Below are 20,504 nucleotides of genomic sequence, written 5' to 3'. Positions count from 1 at the left end.
CTAAATCAGAGAGCGGAGACCAGCTCTCACAGAACCCTGGTTCGCATGAGCCCAGAGTTACCTCACAGGCTGGCCACTTGTGATTGTCTCCCCGCCATCATCGTGTCCAGGCATACCCCATCCTCACACACGCTCGACTCGTTTCAACTAACTCGTCCGTCCGCCACCATCGTCTCCTTGCGTACCCCACCCTCACATACGGTCGTGTTCGTGTTGTGGTTATTGTTGTAACCAAGCCTGACCTGTGCTACACTACTGTTACCTGGTGGCATAAGTACAAGAAAATAAAAGTTTGTTTTGCAACCATATGAATACTGACCGCCTGACTCCTCGCCGCTAGTCCCCACCTGTCCGATCGTGTCGGCCCAGACCGTGACAAGGCAACTTGGTCACCACAACTTGCAAATGCCATGCATATTCTATATGCTTCTTTGGAACTCTGCAAAATTCACTGAATATTACCTTGATGTTGTGTACCTGTATTAAGCATTATTTTGGCAGTCCTCCAGGTGCCATCTCATATTGTTCTCTATGCCACCAAAACCTAAACAGTCTTTTATCTGATGCCTTTTACGGCTCAAGTCACAATGACCAGGTATCAACACTGTTTAAATGCTGGCTCACAGCCTGGATCAGTCTTTTGCAGCTGCAGGCACCTGCAGTCAGCAATCAGTATTATTGTCATAACTCAACAATGCTTTGGGTACCCATCTAGAGCCACACCTTGGATCTACTTGCCCTCTGAAAAGAGGAAGGGGTCCAGGGAGATCAAGATTGAATAGCACAAGAGTGGTTTCCAAGGCAAGCAATAAATACTGCTCAATCAATGGTGAGACCTCCTCTAAGACAGCAGAGGGAAAAAGCAGACTTTGGCAACAGTCACACTGACTGTCATATCAGGAGACACTAGACGAGTTTTGTCACAGGACACCACTGAAGAATCACAGTTTGTAGAGGAAAACTGTGTAGCCAATGACGGCACAGACTCTGATGCTAAAATAAAGTCAGACCATGGAAACTTGAAAACCAGAAGCAATTCACTTTACAAGAAAATGACTGTATGCCAGGCTGTGACAATCCTGAAGTGGATCTGGAAACACAACCCTCCAGCCCTACAATCAAATGGTCTCTTATCCTCTCACTGAAGACTTCAGCTGATGATAAATTATCTTCTGATGTTATTTGTTCTTATTCTAAATAACTGATACTACACATGCTTTAATATGCAACTGCTATCTTTTCTTAGGTACACACAGAATATCTTCATGAAGTGGCATGAGCTAACCACCACTCCCACTGTGCTCAAAATGGCAACCACACTGGAAGGAATGTGTTCAGAAGCAGTCTTGCTGTCCACATCTAATGGTACTCTGTTCCTAGATGGCCCAGCAAGAGCTCAACCAGTTACAGACCTACTCCTTTTTCCCCTCTCGATCCCCTTCCTTTGCCTCCTACCACCTTGCATGATCAAATACCAACCACACCAGGGGTTTGGTTCAAAACAATACTACTGAAGTTAACATGAATTTAAACACTCATTTTATCCCAATCAATCCCCTTTAGGTTCTCCTCTTCACTTTCTGCTGCAGAAAACCCCTTTCCTCACTCCCATCATGCCAGCCTCAAAATGAAAACTTGGCAATAGAAAAGCATTTAAAAGCAATGCAAAGTAGGAAGTAAGAATTCTACAAAATGCATTTTGAAGCATTTTATCATATCACAGCATAGCATACAGTACTTCGTAGGCATTTTTTCCAAATATTTCATCAGTTCAGAAGTATTTAAGGCTCCTACCTCTATATAAAATGTATGAGTGTGGCCCACAATAAAGGATAGAGATAACAAGACCTCAATAGCACTATCAAATATTTTGCATAATCATTGCAAAAAAGCACTTACTTCTCTGAAAGTTTAGTGCTTTGTCCACAGAGGTTATAAAAAGTACTAAATACTCTATTACATCTTTATCATTCAAAGACAGATTCATCTTGTCGCTTGTTCCAGAATACCTAGTCATTTTTGCCATTATTCAAAACAGACAGAATAATTCCAATGGATATTATCAAAGAACCTCCTACTGGGCTTCCCTTGGCTTTCCTAAATCAGCAATTTGTCTGCTTCCTAGTAATGCAGGCGAGTTACATTTCCTTTACTATTCTGACTGCCTGCAAAGCTGCAAACACAATTACTAATCTGCTCACTATCGCTCCTTTCCCCTTACAACCCAAAAGGCAAGCCTGCTCCTCCACCAGAAGATTAAATGCAAAGACCCAAACAGAATTAGTCATCAGGCCCTCCTACCACTGACAGCTCTGTCCTACAACCCAGCACAGTGGAATACAAACCAAGAAGCCATTATAGCCAGCAACAAACTACAGATGTGGTAAGCGTACGAAGAAGGTTCACTGCCGGAGGATTCCAAAGGTTCCCTGAGAGACTGTGAGGATGGTATCTCGAAGATGAGAGAAAAGTAATTCTGTAGTGTTGTGGAATCTAACTAAACAGTAATTACTTGTTACTTTTCCACCTTACAGGATCTGTACCTGAGCAGACTACACTTTCTTTAGGATTGGCAAATTGTGCAATGTGCAGCGATACATTCATCACAGCAGGCCCATGCCAGATTGCTTTCATGAAACAGCTAACAGGTCAAGTTGGTAAGTTTCCAAATAATGGTAACTACATCCTTCTGAATGGTTAGGGAAACTTGCAGAAACTCTGATATAAACTCAACAAAGATTCCAGATAAGTGCCCTCCTCCCCGCATATTCTGCAGCATAAGTATGTCCCACCAGTCAACGTTTGCTTCATAAACCTAAAAATGACACTGCACTAGATGAAGCTGAGGCAAAAAAGTCCCCCAAAAGAGACAGCTGGTCCACATCCACCTCCCATCCACTGTCCTTCCACTCCAGCTGCAGACAGTATACCTGCTGCCAGAACTCACTGCAAAAATTTGAGTAATGAGCAAGGATCCTAGTTTTCCATTTAAAAATTGTAAATTCTCTGATTTTTTAAAGCATGAGTAGCAATCTAAAGCACAAATAACAAATCGACAAATCTCTGAATTTTCTGATTAAAAACCCAAAATCCATTATTAAAATGAAAAGCCACTATATATAGGTATCAGTTGAACACAACGTTTTATTGATATTTACTGCTTTAAAGCAATTTGGAAGCCTACCAGTGCCTCAATCACTATAATAAAATAAATTCTAAATACAGGCAGTCATTGACTTATGACTTTGAGTTACAACAAATGGCACTTAAGACATTTACAAATTGACACCGTTTCAACCTTCCGACGTGGGTTTCAACTTTACCACGCTGCCAATATAGCCATGTCCAAGCTGATAAGTCTGGTGAGGTGGAAGGGGAGGGAGAAGGTAAGGAATGTAGGGAGGCAGATCAAGGCCCCCCATGGTGAGGGAGGGGCTGGGACAAGTTGCTCATTTGGCAGCTCCCGCTGCTTGCCTGGGAAGGAATGGGGGGGTATAATTAAAAATAACACTATTTGAACCTTCTTAAAAAATATATGCAAGTACTTTGTATGGATAGGGGTGTGGTGGGGTGTGTGGGGAGGTATTTGTGAAGGTGTGTGGGGTGTGGATGTGGGGTTTGTGGTGCACACCCCCACCACCAGTGGCTCAGGAGCAACAGACAGCAGGCCTTCGGGGTGCTCAAGGCCACGGCAGGCAAAGCCCCCAGTGTACCTCTGGCTGAGTCCCAGGGCCAGCACATGCTGGCACAGAGCAAGTCTGGCCCGTTGGCTTGCACCTTTACACAAGACTGGCCTGGCTCTGTGCCAGCACATGCCCATTGCAGCACTGCAGGCAGGAGCTGCACGCCATCAGGCCAGGCAGACTCTGTGCCTCCATATGGAAAAGTGGCCCCCTCTTCCCTGTGGCCGGCACTCCGTGCTGGGGCGGTAGCACTGGGAGTGAGCAGGTGCACAGGAGCCAGCAGCAGCCAAGCAGGAGCACAGGGTCCACGCTGGTGCCCCAGAGCCAGCAGGGTGGCAGAAGCGTGGGGTCCTGGCCAGTGGGGGCTCTATGAAGCCAGGCCTGCTCCCTCCCCTCCCTGCTGGTGCAGCCCAGCTCAGCTCAACAGACCTCTGCCAACCCGCACCCTGCACTCCTATTGCCCCACTCTGAGCCCCACCGCCACTGGCCCTGGGACATTGGTGCAGGCCACATGCGCTTGCTCACTTGCACCCCGCCCGCCACTTTCCTGCCCACCTGCCGACCACTCTGCACTACATGGCTCCCATACCCACATCTGTACCCACACACACACACACACACACACACAAACCTCCAAATGCAATCATTTCTGCATATGCACCACAAACACACACAAATCGAGACAAAAACGTATTTTTTAATTAAATTACGTTATATTATTATGGGTGTTCAATTTTTAGTATGCAATGTTCCCCCCCCTCCCCCTCCCCCGACGGCAAACCCTCTTCCCCAAAGAAGTCCTTCCAGGGGCAAGGGAAGGGACTTTCAGTGGCAAAAGGTCAGGTTAAGGGTAGGACTTCCGGCCCCAGATGGCGACCGGAGGGGCAGGGCACCCGTCAAGGGGTGGGGCTATCCATGCAGCCCTCAACAGCTTGCCAAAACTCAGTAAGCCGTCCTCCACCCAAAATAATTACCCACCCCAGGATCAAATGGGACCGCAGGGATAGCATGCACGAGGTGAAACGACCAAAAAACTGAAAGCTCCAGCTTTTGATGCTGGGCTTTGCCCTCCCTGGGATTAAAAGGAGAAAGCATGCTTTTTGTCCCTGAAAAACAAAGGGTTTATTGGGGATGAGAGCAAAACTCACATCTCTTAGTAAACGTTTGTTTTACTACTACTACCACCATTTTTATTTTATTTTTTTTGGATAGAGGTGAAGGCAGCAAAAGCTCGATTAGATTTTCATTTAGTTGTCTGAATATCTCTGGAATACTCGAAAGGCTTGGTGCATCTCCTTCAAGTTTCTTGATAGCCACTGAAACTGGTAGTAGCAAACTGAATGCTCCGTGAACTTGAACTCAGAACACGTCACTGTCAAGAATCTGCATCCAAATGTTCAAAGGAATAATCTGGGATACCATGTCATCTGTTGAAGCATGCTGCAAACAGTTCTTTGTGTGCAGAAAACTATGTAAAACACTTTGCAGCCAAGCCCTATCTAGTTTCTCCTGACAATAAAATTTTCCTTCCTCTGATTCTCTCTGTAATTTCTTCAAAGTCCGATTAGCAACATGAAGATTGTTGAATACCTTCACAATCACTGTGCAGTTTGCCAATATTGTCTTCATTGTATTCACACTTAATATGTCCTTTGCCAGAAGATTCAACCCATGAGCAAGACAGGCAAATACTATTAAATGAGGATACTTTGCCTTGAATATTTGCCATGCACTTTCATGTTACTCGCATTATCAGTTACAAGGGCTTGTACCCTGGAGGGACCTGGACTTTCAATCTCTTCACTCAGTTATTTGGCTATGTATTCACCTATATGATGAGAAGATTTGGTAGCAATTCCTTTCAGGAATATTGTTTCAGGTGTTGCTAACAATGTTCAATAAAGGACTTCCTTGTTTATCAGTCCATCCATCTGACATCAGAATCAGTGATTCTGCTTGACCAATCCTTTGAATAACCATAACTCTGTCATACTCTATCTAAGAGAGAATGTGATAAGCGATGTGATGGTAACTTATATGATGGGCAAATTAGTTTGTAATGTTCCTTCCAGTATTGATTTTCAGTTATGGAAAGAGGTGTACCACTTGCAAATATAGCTCGAGCCAACATCTCATCTGCTTTTTCTTGATCTTTTTTTGACATCTTGTCCACAAAGCTTGACCATCTTCAACAGTTACTCATAGTGGATCACATATCTGGTGACAGTGATCTTGAAAGAGAGCATCCTATTTTTTTCTTCCCCCAGACCTGGCAGCTCAACATTTTCATTTTCCATTTTTACAAATCTGCTATTTCACTTGAGCTACCAAGTTCCTGCAAAAAAAGTGGGGGTGGGGGGGTGGGTGTTTATTTTAGCCTATCTGGCTTCATCCATCAGAAGAAGCAGCAGGGAGCTTGCTTCTCCCCACTGCTGCTCAGTTGTCCTAGGACTGCAGAGCCAAAAGGAAGTATAGTCTGGCCTCTGCCATCGGCCAGAGGACTAAGCTCACTCTGCTGGGTTGAAATAGTTAATTATTTATTTATTACGTAATTTTTCTTAAAATTATTGTTAAGCCTAAGCCACTTTGGGTGCTTAGTGCAAGCAGAAAAGCAGGATACAAATATTTCAAATAAATAAATAAAAGTCTAGAGTTGCATTAACAACTTTTAAAATTATAATGTTTTAAAACAATATAGATGCTAATCTATACTGTGTGTTTTTTAACACATTCATTTGTTTACTTGCATAGGATTCCTGAAGTAGACTTTTCTCAGATGATATTGTTCCACCACTTGGTTGCATTAGCTTTCTATACATGGCTAGTACTGTTTCAGGATAGTTTCCACATGGTATTAAATGTTTCTTCATTCTAGTTGTTAGCATACTGCTGCCCAGAATATTTACATCTACCAACTTTCTTCCTTCATTCAGTGGCTTGAACTTCACTATAATGATGCCACACACCAGTTTTTTTTCTGATTAGGCATTATTATGACTACTTCAAATCAAAAGCAAGCACTAAAAAACTAACATCTTATGCAAACACTTCCAACTTTCCCAACTCAAGAAAAGAAATGAGACAGTGCTCTGTGTGTTTGCTGAACTGAAAGTGAAACAAAAATTAAAAGCAATTTTAGCTTTGGTTTTGATCTGACCTGCACAGCCAATTAAGTGAATTCATAACTTGATTTTTGGTTTGTATTATTATGCAAGTGAAGTTACCCTCCTGTTTACAAATCAATAAAACATATATGTACTCTCCCACATACTTCCTAGGGATAATCACCTGAAAAACATGAATTACAACTTTGAAACTGCCACTCTTGCCTACTATTGTACCAGCATCCATTCACTGTTACTAATGAATTTTATGAAACAATGAATTTTTAGTGTTTAGTTATGGTGGTCAAGTTTTCAGCAGCGCTCCACCACATAGAAAATCTGCAAGGCGCACTTGACACCACCATGCAGGGCAAACCTGAGAGCCCCACTGAGGAAAGTTCCCCAGCCAATAAAAAGGAGCTACCCTCCCCTTACCCAGACCCAGAGGTTCCTCCCAATCCATCAGCCCCACCCGACACCCCACCTCAGCCACAAACCATGCCCGTCGCTGTTGTAAAAACTACGGTTGACCACCAGGGCAATACCTCCCAGGTCACCACCTATCGCACCCAGAACACCAATGAGCTGAGAGAGTTACTGGAAAGCTCAAAACGACCTGGACCAAATGAACCCCCCCATGATCTGGCTCGAGCAACTGCTATTTAGCAATGGGCCAGATCTAGGTCGACAGGGATGAGGCATTATACCTCTGCCGCTCCCTCCGATGGCATTCCAACAGGGGCACTAACCAACACGTACTTGCCAACAATCACTGGCCCATTAATCTCCCCTTACTTGTTCTCCAACTGACAGGAACCACTTTAAATGCCTTCAACCTCCCACCAGGATGCATTACATCAGGTGAGCACCTCGTTCACGCCATAGCAGGGTTCTCCTTCGCCTCATGGACTCCACGCGGGCCAACAGGCAATGCGGGTCTGATTCCCACCCAGCAACATACCCCATACCCTCAAAAATTCCTTGCAGACCCTACGGTCCTCCCTATTGACCCCGTGTCAGTTAAAGGGGTCCTCAACACCCTCCACAAAAAGGACCCGGGCCTATCCCTGTGGGTCAAAACCGTAGGGGCGCAGCCTATCGCGAACCTCTTAAATATCATCTCCCAAATCCCTGACTCCCTAGACCAGAAAAATCCCCCTAAGCCTCAGAGCACATACGTGGCCAAGACCTACCCAGCTACAAGTCACTGGGAACGCAGCACAAGAGTGCCAAATAAAAATTGCCCAGAAAGAACTTCATTTGAATGGTGGGTCTTCGGCTACCTAATTAATCGGGGAGGCTAATGAAGGAAGAAGCCAGAAAGTTATCAAGCGAAGAGCAGTACCTCTTCACAAAAGCAAAGGGGTTTCGAGGAACCCCAAAAAATCTCCATTCAAAAAACGATTAGAGGCCGCCCTAGCAGCGGCCCATGATACAGACCCACGACCCTATCTAACCTTACTCGTCAACAATACACCCATTAAATTCCTCTTAGACATAGGGGCCCAGGTCAATATCTTCCACCCATCTGTCCCCCACGTTAAAACCAACCTCCAAGTCCACCTCCAAGGGGTCCATGCAACAAAAACCACACCCGTCGTCCATTACACACAATCAGCAGACTAAAAACATCCGCTCTCCTGGGGGACATTAATCTCCTCGGCATCCCCACCATGCACACACTCAATTTAAACGAATATGTATGCGCAGCACTCCCCATTAGTATCATCTCCCCCATTAAATCCACACATATCCCAGAGCTAGTCACAGGCGCTCAGCTATGGAAAGTAGCCCCCATCCCCACCAAAAGAGACGGAATCCCAGTCATTACGAAACTGTTAGCAAGGCTCTTAGAAGAAGGGAAATTAGAAAAGGTCGACTATAGTCGATACCTGTCCTCAGGGTGGGGTATCCCTAAACCACAAAAACCTAGTGACTATCAGCTAGTCATTGACTACTGCCACGCCAGTGAACGAATCCACCTAGTGCAGTTTACGTCAGCCGCCACCCTACCAGACATCCTATACCAGCCAAAAGACAAATCGTATACCTTGCGGGAGGCAATTGACTTGAAGGACATGTTTTATAGTGGCCCCATATGAGACACAAGTGGAACGTTAAATTCCTCCTTCGGTGGCGAGATTTTCCACTGGCAAGTCGCTCCACAAGGCTATAAAAATTCCCCAGCCCTGGCCAGACTGCTTTTACAACATAGTTTAATGGAAGCCACTCTCCCCGAAAACACCACTATTCTCTATTACGTCGATGACATTCTAGTCATAGGAAAAGATAAAAGATCCACTTCTGACGCCTTAAGTGTCATAAAGCACACCCTGACCGCCGATGGCAGGACCGTCAACAACAACAAGTCGGCCACCAGCGCAACAACCCATTTTAAATTTTTAGGCGTCAAAGTCACCCGACTCACTCAAACCCGATTCAGAAAGAGCCCTTAACCTTGATACTTGGTTAGAAAAGCCTCCAAGTAACAAACATGAGATACAAACCCTGTTAGGTCAGGTTAACTACCAAAGAGCTTTTCTTGGCCCACCCGATCTACCAGCCCTCAGTACGCTTCAAAAACTTAATAAAAAGGGACGCCCATTCATCTGGGGAGGAGAACAGCAACAGGCTCTTCTCCAGCTCCACAACTCGATGCGTAAACCCCAACCCCTTTACCACTACAATCTGAACACCCCCATGGTCAGTCCAGGTGACTGTGACGACTACCATGTATTGGGCCAGGTCTTCCAAAATAAACTAGTTCATTTTTCGCACTGCTGACTTTCGGGGTGCAAACACAGGTACGGCCCGCTAGGAACCTTGTTACTAGCTTTAAACAATGAGATCCTGGGCCTCACATAAAGGCACTTTGGAAGGCCCAGCAGTCTCAGCCCTGCCCTCACCAAAACAAGAACCACCAACAACTTTCGAAGACACAAATAGCACCTGGTTAAAATTATTATTACAGGCACAGTACGACTGGAACTTGTGGCAGCCCAAGGCACTGCCCCCCTAACATGCCCCAGTCACGCAAATGCCACATTCACCCCCATCCACGGCAAGCCCTGGATAGTGACTGACAGCTCGACAAAACATTGCCCCAAAGCAGAAATGTACTGTGTCATTTGCCAAAAAATGCTAATCGAAAAATTACCCGCATCCACTTCAGCCCAAGAAGCCAAGGTGGAGGGATTCAAGCTAGGGGTCACCCACGCAGCCACCATCCACGGCAAGTACGAAAACTTAATCACAGGTGTTGATTCCAGATACGCGCTACGCACTGCAACCTGTTCTGCCAGCCCACACCAACATGCCACGTTGTGGGCCGAAATTTTTGATATAGCTGAATCCGGCTTTAATAGTCCCTTCATTGTCCATATCCCATCTCATGTCCCCCACATGTATTGGGCACACAAATTGCTAGACAACCACTTGCAACAAACTCACCCAAACAACAAAACCACCTCTCAAGTATTAGTTGCCGAACCCCCCACCTCCAAACAAAACGTCGGCCCGCTAGTGCAGTGGTTGCATGATGAGTGGGGTCACCTGTCCGGTGATAAGCTATACCACAGGTACAGGTGGCAATACCCCAGCCCCAAAGCCAACATACCAGCTTGGGAATGGCATCAACCTGCCCGGCACTGTTATAACTGTCAGAAACACAGGTGCACCAATAAGCTTACCTATTCACATGGTGCCTTCGATCAAAAATATTTCAAAGCCAGACAAACCTGGCAGCTCGACCTAATCAGCCCCCTCACAGGCGCAAAACTATTCCCCAAGTGCGTGGTCATCGTTGACGTTGGGACGCACCAGCTGTGGTGCAAAGCAGTTCGCACCACAACAGCCAACGCGCTCATAAGCGCATTACAGGAAGCTTTCACAGCCTGGGGTATCCCTGCGGAACTCCAAACAGACAACGGCCCACCTTTTCAGTCTACAGCCATAGAAAAATTCTTAGCAAAAAACGCCATCCAACACCATAAGCATCTTCAATACCACCCACAAAGTAACGGTGTTGTCGAGCGAAAAATTGGCACCCTAAAAGAAATGTTAAAAACCTCAAGTAACAGACCTAGTTATAAAGGGTGGCACAACCACCTCCATTTAGCGGTTACAAATATTAATGCTGCTTGCTCCCGCTGGAGCACAGAGCTGCCCCAAAACCGCCCCCCCCATGGAAGCCCATGTTCCAGAACGACACACCTGTCTGGTTGCTCGTCCCCAAAAAAGACAGCAAAGAAAAAGACCCAGTCATGGCAGTCACTCTCTCAAATGCCATTTATCCCAACACGTATTGGGTCGCCCCGACTGCCGAAGACTCTACCCCAGTGTTGGCACACCATAACTGGTTAAGCAAATGCAAACTAACTACGAGCCAGGAACAAAATTAGTCCTGAGCCACAATTCTGTTTTCTTTCAGGTATTAATGACCGCCACGACCTGCGTGACAGCAACCACTCTACCCACACATAATACATACCTCGATCTACTCGCCACCTACGCAGAAACAGCTGAGACCACCAACTGTATAATCTGTGGCCGATCACTTCCCCAGGTTGATGGTGCCGCTCAATTCGAGTTCAAGGCAGTTGCCGTACCTTTACCCAAGCTAATGACCCTACCTTCCCCACCTGCGTTCGTAAACTATTCACAATTTGTAAAGCTTTCTTTTGAACGACCAAGCTCCCTGCATACCCTTTCTGTCACAGTCAAACAACCCAGTCTTAAAACCAGTATAGTCTGTTTCAGCTTTAATGCTCAGAACCAGACAAGAAAAGCCACCTTTGTCGGCCGTTTCCCTCACCAACTTTGTAACCAAACGATAAGCAGAGAACTAATTGCGATTTATAATTTTTCCAAAACGCTTAGAGAAGCTATGCAAGTAGACCCGAGCTCGCCAACCTACCATCATTGCCCTACCCTTTTACTCTGGCAGGACAAATCTGGGTTGCCAAGGATCATGCGGCCCTACTGTCACAGACGCAGTACCCCGACATTGCCAAACTGGTTAATCGTAACCTCCACAGACAACAGGGACCCCAGTTCTGGGCCCTATTAGAAAGCCCCAGGCTTCACCCCTGCCAGATCTACTCAGGGGCTTGCCTAGCCCCTGGGGAGCCCTACAAACAATAAGCCCCTTTCCAGGCTGGGGCTGGTTTTTTCTATGTTCACTGCCTTTCCCTAGGGTGTAAGATCCCACCAGCCCCATAGTTACTCCTTTACCACCAAGATGTTCCTGAGCAGCGGCATGAGCAGGTGCTGTTGCTCCCTTGGCTGCCGGCAGCAAACTGCTGCCCCAGCCCTGAGAGCCAAGATCTTAAAATGGCTGCCTCATCAGGGCTGGCCTGCACCTGTCTGCTCTCCTCAAAGTGGCAGACACAAAAGGTGCTCTGCCACCCACTTTTCCCCTTAAAATGGTTACGGGGGAAGGCTGTCCCTGCTGCTCACAAAGCAGGCTCCCTCATAGCCTGCAACACCCCTTACTTAGCAAGCACCCCATTGGTGCTCCACCAACGCTCCCACTACAATGCTTAAACATTTATATAAATGTTCTGGCCAATAAGCTACTAAAGAAAAACATTATCCTCAACAAAAACTGCAGCAACCACCATAATACTACCAGCAAACAAGCACCTAAAATAGTGATTCTCCACCAGGGAGCTGCATTACTGTGATGTACCTCGAGATCCTTTTACAGGTGGGGTGGGGTGTGACACAATGTTACTACTGTTATATATATGAACACAATGCACAAGATAAAGCAGAAATTTCAAAGAGGAATCCACAATATCAAAAACAGGACCCCTTTTTGGTCCGAGTTCTTTGCAATAGAAGAATTGCTCTAGCTGTTTTTTTTTTTGTAGTCAAAAAACAAAAGATGACTAAGAACTGGCATTTTCCGAAGGGTTGAGAATCACTGATCGAAACACTAAAGGACACTTCTACACCAAGAGAGAAGCAGGTGAAATAAGGGGGGTTTGCAACTGCCAATCCCCTTTATATGCACCAAAGGAAGATTGCAAAAATGCATTCACAATCCCTAACGGATCTTATGGGCAAAAGACAGTGAACTCCCATCCAAAAGGCATGTGCCAACACAAGCAGATCCCACATTCAGAGACTCAGAGAACTTGAAAAATGAAAAAAAAAAATACTTAATAAATTAACATGAACTTAAACATTTCTAAATAGCTTCTATTAATATCCACTGAAGTGGCCAAACTTCTTGCTCTAGGAGCTGCATGCCAAAATCTACAAGATGCATAGTGTGTCAAGCTTTTATTAGCATATCCCACCCTCTGAGACATCACCACTATAGACCCTTTACTACAATTACCCAATATAGAAATAAATGAAGAAAAAAAAAAGAACTCCCCAACACAATTCATTTGGGGCCTACAATATGAACATTTACACATTAATTCTCAAATCCAGCGCCAATACTCCATTTTTACAAAAGGATAAACTGTAACACTTGCTGCTAGATGCTTCAGGGATTCCCCATCCTGATCAGCAGTCATTTGAAGTCAGCCTCACACATTATCAGGGTGATAAAGAGAGGGCCTGTGAAATGTTGGCCCATAGAGACTGCATGCTGTTTTGCTTTTGTGAAGCCTGAGGGATCAGAGCCTGAGTGACAGCAGCTTCAGACTGGATTCTCCACAGCACAACAGCCTCCAGAGGCAGAAAACTACTCTGTATTTTCTCCTCCAGCTGAACCCAACTGGGACTTAAGGAATCCTGTCATCTCACATCTTATTCTTGATAATCTCCCAGAAGCAAATGCCATCTAGTTTACAACTCAGGCATGGAACAAAACTCTAAAGTGGAAAATCCAAGCATACTTTCCCTAGCTTCCCTTCCCATTTTAAGTCTCAGACTTTACCCATAAAATCTAAAAACCCATTCCAGTCATAGAATTCATAATGCCCCATCATCAAGAGGCCTATGGAAAAAAATATTACATTTTCATTAATAGTAGGTGATACAAATAGTTAGTTCCCTAGTAGGTGGGGATCCCTGTCACTGTTGAACCTGTGCAGGAAAGTTAGAACTGGCTTTGAAATATTAGCATATGCATGTATTAAAAGGTCTGTCTGTTTCTGAGCATTTTTCCCCCTGATAGCATTCTTCTCCCTCCACCCCCTCTGAATCTCTTTTGGTTAAGACTTAGGATTTTTTGACTTGGAAATATATCCTAGGATTTTTTTTTAACTTCAACCATATATAGTTAAGTTTTATAAACAAGTTCCATCTAGCATCCAGGAACCGGGAAAAATAAGACACTAGTCCCATGGATAATGCCATTTTACTTCAGTAAGTGGAAACATAAAAATGTAGATCTGTACCCTCATCATTTTCAGATAGCTGTCTATTTTAATGGCAAAAAAGTTTTCACTATTGTTTTTACTGTCATCATTCAGAGCCTCTATGCCTATCTGTTACATGGGCACTCTCTCTCTTTTCTTACACTTCATTAGAAATTTTTATTCAACCCAATCAAGATGACAGCGCTATTCAGATCTAACTGACCCAGCAAAATCTTTATTAACACAAATAGCATATAAAAAAGTTAAAGGAACTGGCTATACTTTCAAAGCTCAGATTGAATTATCAGGATTAGCTGGTTCTGTTGCTTTCAGAGTAGAGCTTCAGATTTACAACACATAGCACAATAGGCCTTTATCCTGATTTGCGGTACAACGACAATGCAAACTTAGCAACAAAGTTTGAGTACAATACAGTTTATGGATTGCAAAGGAAAATATCTATGTTAGAAATATAGATAAATAATAAGATTATAAATAAATAATAATAAAAGTAATAAGATTTTTTAAGGCATGTGTATTTTAGAAGAATCAAAACATCAGAAAAGATATTTAATCACTTGCAACTCCAAAAACGTTTAGTCATTTTCCTCAACCAGATTCTCCTCAGCCTTCAGAGTAAACCTGACATTGTTTAAGCACAATGACATTAGACAAAAAGGCATACCATCCATTCATATCTCATCCTTTTTTCAAAAAAAGAAAAAGCTCTGCTGAGCAGTAATCAAGAGAGCAGTTGCTCAGGGATCAGCAGCACAGGTGTGAGACTGCCTTGAGGGGTGTATTTGGTAGCCATGTTAGTTTGAGACAAAAAGAAATGCACAACTCTAGAACTCTTGGTTCAGAGATGATCCCTTTTATTAGACCAACTAAGAAATTGCAAAAACTTTATCTTTTTCTGCAAGCTTTTGGGCACACGTGTCTTTCCTCAGGCTCAGGGAAGATTAAAGATGATAAAAATTCCCCATAGATAGAAAATAAACTTAATTTTTGCACAGAGGAAGTTGAAGGTAGAAGTCTGTCCCTCTGGATCCATGAGAGGGACTTTATGAGTTGCTCTTTGATGTGCAGATAAGGTAGAAATCTTTCCCTGGTGGTGTCAGACGGCAGTAAAGTATTTCTTGTTGTTCAGCAACAAAGTTTAAATCCAAAAATTGGCTAAAATTTGGCATCTTCCATGTTTCAGGGATGTATTTGGTAGCTGTGCTGGTTTGAGACGCTGCCTTGAGGCTTTTCTCTGTGCTACTGACAGTCGGTTATGATGACTGACTGGTGCTAAAGTGTTCACCTAGTGCGAGTATATGGGGGGTTTATTTTTTCCCTTCTTCCCCTGTGGTGTGTGTTTACTGCCCCCCCACCGGGCTTTTTTTCTCCTTTTTCTTTTCTTCCCCTCCTCCCCCCCACAAAGTGACTGAGTGACAGGGCTTGCTCTGGGTGGGACTGGTTTAGCTAACTGATGGGTGATGCTAGCAGTCAGCCTTTTTAAAAGACAACCCCCAGCAAACTGAGAGCAGCGAACAGAAACAAGTCCACCCAAGGAGGAAACCGGGGAGCAGGAGACTCAGTGAACATCTGTGAGTGTGCAAGGGCCCTGGTGCAGGTATTCAGTATATGCCAGATCTTGTAACATGTCTCCCCCTCCTCTTTTTTTCTCTCCTTACAGCACAGGTGTTTTCCAGGGAGAAAAAGAGGTACAAATGGAATCTGGGTCAAAGATTGTGACTTGCTCAGGATGTGTCATGTTCCTGTTCCTCCCTGAGGGTCAACATCACTTCATCTGCACCACACACAAGCTGGTGTCTGTTCTGGAGGAGAAGACTCGAAGGTTGGAAGCATGGGTATTCATGCTGTATTGCATCAAGGAACAAGAAAATTACTTTGACAAGAGTTATGAGAAACAGGTAATGAAGAGGCCAAAGGGCAATGAGCAGCAGCATGTGACTACTCTTAAGGAGAGTCCCCAAAACTGAAGAACAGCAGACTGAAGTCAGAAACCACTTTCAAGCACTCTGCAGCAGAACTGCTGAGGAAAAGACACGGAAGACATCTGCAGGCACGAGGCAGAAGAATTGGCAGCCTAGAGAGCAGGAAGTGCAAGACCCCAAAGACAGGGGCTCCAGGACCACTACACCAAGAAGGAAGAGAAGAGTGGTGGTGGTTGGCGACTCCCTTCTGAAAGGGACAGAGGCACCAACCTGTTACCCAGATGAGTGGGCACAGAGATATGCTGCCTGCCTGGAGCCTGAATTCAAGACATCACAGAGTCTGCCAAAGGTCATCCATCCTTCAGACCACTACCCTCTTCCTACTTGTCCAAGTAAATACCAGCAATACTGCCAGGAATGACACTGAGCAGATAGGCAGTTATGAGGCTCTTGGCAGGAGGACTAAGGAGCCTGGAGCACAAGTGGTATTCATATCGATTCTTCCCACAGAAGGCAAGGGTGCAAACACAGACCACTGTATCCTGGCAGTGAATGCATGGTTGAGACAGTGAAGGCTTTGGCTTCTTCAACAATGGGCATCTGTTCTTGGGAGAAGGACTGCTATCAAGAGATGGGACTCATCTGATAAGAACAGGGAAGAGCATTTTGGGGTGTTGTCTGACCATCCTAGTAAGGAGGACTTTAAATTAGGTTCCACAGGTGATGGTGATCAAAACCTTCCAGCAAAAGGGCACGCAGTTCAGAGGAGAGAGGACTTGAAAAAGCATCTCAGCTCTGGGAAAGGGCCAAAGAGCTACAGGACTGCAACAAGTGGTGCAAAAGGGAAACAAAGAGGTCAAAATGTAAAATACATCTGATGCATATGTACAAATGAGAGACGTTTGGGAAATAAACAAGACGAGTTGGAAGCTGAAGCCTTGTGAAAAGAACTATAATCTGATTGGCAACACCAAGACCTGGTTGAACAGATCTTATGATTGGAATGTCAACATCAAGAGTTACACTCTGTCCTGGAAGAACTGGGTTGGGAGAAAAGGTGACAGTGTTCCCTTGCATGTCAAAAACACACACAGTTGATCCCTGGTTCAGGAGGAAGACGACAGCAAAGCAAAAAGCATTTGGGTGAAGATGAAAGGTGAAAGATAAGTCACCAATATGGTGGGGATTTATTATAGGCTACCAAATCAGGAAGTGGAGGTGGATTTGTCACTCTTCAAGCAGGTAACAAATCTATCCAAAAGCTATGGGATGGTACTGATAGGAAACTTTGATTTTCCAGATATCTGCTGAAAGGGAAATACAGCCAAACAAAGTGTCTAGCTGATTCCGAACTTACATAGAGGACAATGTTCTGTTCCAGAACGCTGAGGATACGACTAGGGTATTGTCCATCTTTGATCTTGTCCTGACCAACAGGGAAGAACTGGTAGTCCGCACACCTGCGGGAACCGCCTCCCCCCCATCCCCATGGCTCTATCCCCCGCCCCAGCTAGGCAACACCAGCCCCACTCCCTCTCTGCAGGGGCCTTGATCTGCCCTCCCCATGTCCCTTCCCTCCCCCCTCACCATCCACTAAAATAGACTTATCAGCTGCACACAGCTGTATGGGAAATTGGATTGGTATCGACCGTTATACCTCCTTAAAGGTCAGCTATTGGTATTGGCCTCCAAAATCTCCATCGGTGCATCCCTAGTTCTAAGTTTCCTCGAAAAGCACAGATGCACAAAGGTATAGCCTACTTCAGAAGTTCTTACTATGGGCTGGTATTATAAAACATGTTTTAATAAGTAATAATGCCTTCCATTTCTGAAATGCTTCTCACCCTAACATTCTACAAAACATTTAACTTCATGTGTAGAAGCCAAGTTACATACATACTTAAATGTTCACAGGACTAGCATAGACAGAGAATACTTTAAAAACAACTAAGTGTTGTGCCTAGCTCCAAGTACCTGTGACATAAGATACAAAAAGCAAAACATATCAACCATTGAGCAGCAAAACACAAGTTGCTCCAGAAGTTCGAGGCAGAACTGCATTACTTTTTAATATTATATAGCATCCTTGTGCAAAAGATCAGAATTAGAAGAATAAGCACATCATTATCAAAACTGGAAAATAAACATGCTGCTATTGTGACAAACTCTCTGATTCAGTTTTACAGAAGTTTTTTCCAGACTATAACCCTTGAGTTTCAAGCCAAATTTTTCTCATTTGTTGTACGTATTTCTTTCAGGTGCAATCTTTCAAAGCCCATCATTATATCTGCTTTCCACAAACAAGTGAGATCCCATCCACATGTTACAGCACAGCTTACTTCAGCATCACAAAAGTCTCCTATGCCTGCCAATATTGTGCAGTCTGCTCTGTAACATCTTAAGTCAAACCTGCATGCCAAGAGCCATTGGATCCTTATATGAAACCTGCCTCTAATTTTAGCATTTGTCTTTTAGCATGATACATTCTTTGCAGGACAGTGTGACTTTCAGCATGCCAATTATAAGAAGTGCAGTAGTGCCCACCAGTCTTTCCTATGCCTCCCCACCAGCATGCAGGTAGCCTGCAGTTCAGCTAAGAGTTAATAGTGTGACTACTATATCCCATGATACCTGGGCCAGGTCGCATACACAGGCAAGACAGTTCTTTTGCTGGCAGAAATGAGACCAGTTAAGTGCCAAAATTGTTTGCCCTTCAGAAGAATCCCACTGCCTTGCATTCAACTTCTATGCAGGACAGGGGGTAACCCAGAACCAGGCCTTCAACCACCTTGACTTTTGCACATGCAGGCTTCTAACAGAATCTTTTTCTCCAGAGCAGTTTTCCTACTGGCACGTTAGCATGTTTAACCTAGTGATTCTGAGTCTGTCAAGGGTGCTGGAGGGTGCCATGCAACACTGGCACCCTTCGATTTAAAAACAGGATTCACAAGATAGACCCTGAGATTTCAAACAGAAACCCATGATGGTAAAAGACTGCTGTATTATTTTTTGTAGTCAAAACAAGTGAAAGCTAAGAGCTGGCATCTTCTGAGAGGAGCTACAAGTCTATCTAGGGGTGCTATGAGTCTAAAAAAGGTTGAGAACCACTGTTTTAAAAAGTCAGGGCCCCGTGGTTACTCGAGGTTGCGTCACCAGACACTAATAGGAGGCTCACTTGGGAGGACCCGGTCTGCAGGTCGCAGCCCTAGAACAGGTGGTTAAGGCCCTGGAACAGGTGAGCACCTGTCTCTCTAAGGCCTGCGGCTGAGGTGGGCTCCTAACCAGGCCAAGCCCATGATGAGGTGGAATCAGTAGCCATTGGTCCCATAGCAGGAAAGCTGTTATAGCCAGTGACTTTACATGGCAAGAAGATCTGTGTATAACCACAAACTCTTCGGGAGAACTTCAATGAGCTCTGCACACCAATGACAGACAACACTCCATGAGAAAATGCTAGTGTTTCCCCAGCTCCAAAGCTAGTTCCTATTTCAAAGGAATTAGTTATGCTAGCCATGTTAACAATTCTTAACTCAAATGTTGCTGGCTACAGCTGTGGTTACAGTACTGTGTTATATACATCCCTTGCCCAGTCACCTGGAGGTTGTCATGGCCAAGTAAGCCATGAGAAAAGCACTTCTGCCTAAAGCAGTGTTTCTCAACCCATGGGGAGTGACCCAAAAGGGGGTTGCAAAAATATATGAAAGGGTCACGAGCAAACTTTAAAAACTGATTCTTCTTTAAAGTGGGAAAAATGTGGGAAACCATGGTTTTTTCCTTGCAGGCCAGTAGAGCTCCAGCCTGCGAAGGGCTGCTTGCCCCCTGCCTCCCACCTCCCAGCTCCACAAGCTGGGGACAGAGGCAGTAGTCAAGAGTGAGGGGCACTGGGTCGGGACTGACCACTGATATTTACAAGTGGATCCTGGTACAAAACAGGTTAAGAACCCCTGGCCTAGAGGAAAGTGCCTGGAGCAGGCCTGGGGCCAGGGGGTGGGGGGGGGAAGTGCCACAAAGAAAATCAATCTCTGACCCATTGGGGGAAAAGAAAGCAGAGCCTGTGCCCAACACTAGGCCCCAAGGTGAGAACAGTCAGCCTAGAAGTAGAGAAGGAAGAGAGATGCAGATAAGGGGCGGGGCAGGGCTGAAAGCGCGTGGGCTCCGGGTGGGGGACCACCCCCCCCAACTCACCCACTGGCTGCTGAAGCAGTCGAGCCCCCGGCAGATGAGGTGGGCGGCGGCGGCCAGCAGCGCCTGGGCGCCGAGCGAGTGACCGAGGCAGGCGAGGCCGTACAGCAGGGGTCCACCGGCGCCCAGCAGCAACAGCACGCGGCGGCGGCGCAGCACCTGCTGGCCCAGCGCCTCGGCGCCGTAGTTGGCGAAGCAGAGCGGCAGCAGCAGCGCGGCCGGCAGCAGGGGCGCGCGAGAGCGCTGCAAGCGGCACAGCCAGCGGCGGCCCAG

General features: G+C 45.4%; 1 protein-coding gene across 1 annotated transcript in view; it reads right to left on the bottom strand.

The window, feature by feature from the left end:
* Nucleotides 1–20,501, bottom strand: part of TMEM245 (transmembrane protein 245) — a gene marked incomplete at its 5' end in the record, with an annotated part of 178,928 nt that extends 158,427 nt beyond the window's left edge. The window contains one exon of the mRNA XM_019518358.1: nt 20,235–20,501. Within this exon, the coding sequence (XP_019373903.1) occupies nt 20,235–20,501 (267 nt within the window). The remainder of the gene's footprint in view (nt 1–20,234) is intronic.
* Nucleotides 20,502–20,504: the final 3 nt, after the last annotated feature.

This window comes from Gavialis gangeticus, unplaced genomic scaffold (genome assembly GCF_001723915.1).
Source record: "Gavialis gangeticus isolate Ggan-Ray unplaced genomic scaffold, GavGan_comp1, whole genome shotgun sequence".
In the NCBI taxonomy this organism is placed as follows: Eukaryota; Metazoa; Chordata; order Crocodylia; family Gavialidae; genus Gavialis; species Gavialis gangeticus.
The sequence above is the reverse complement of the archived record's forward strand: the minus strand, read 5'-3'. Positions and strand labels throughout refer to the sequence as shown.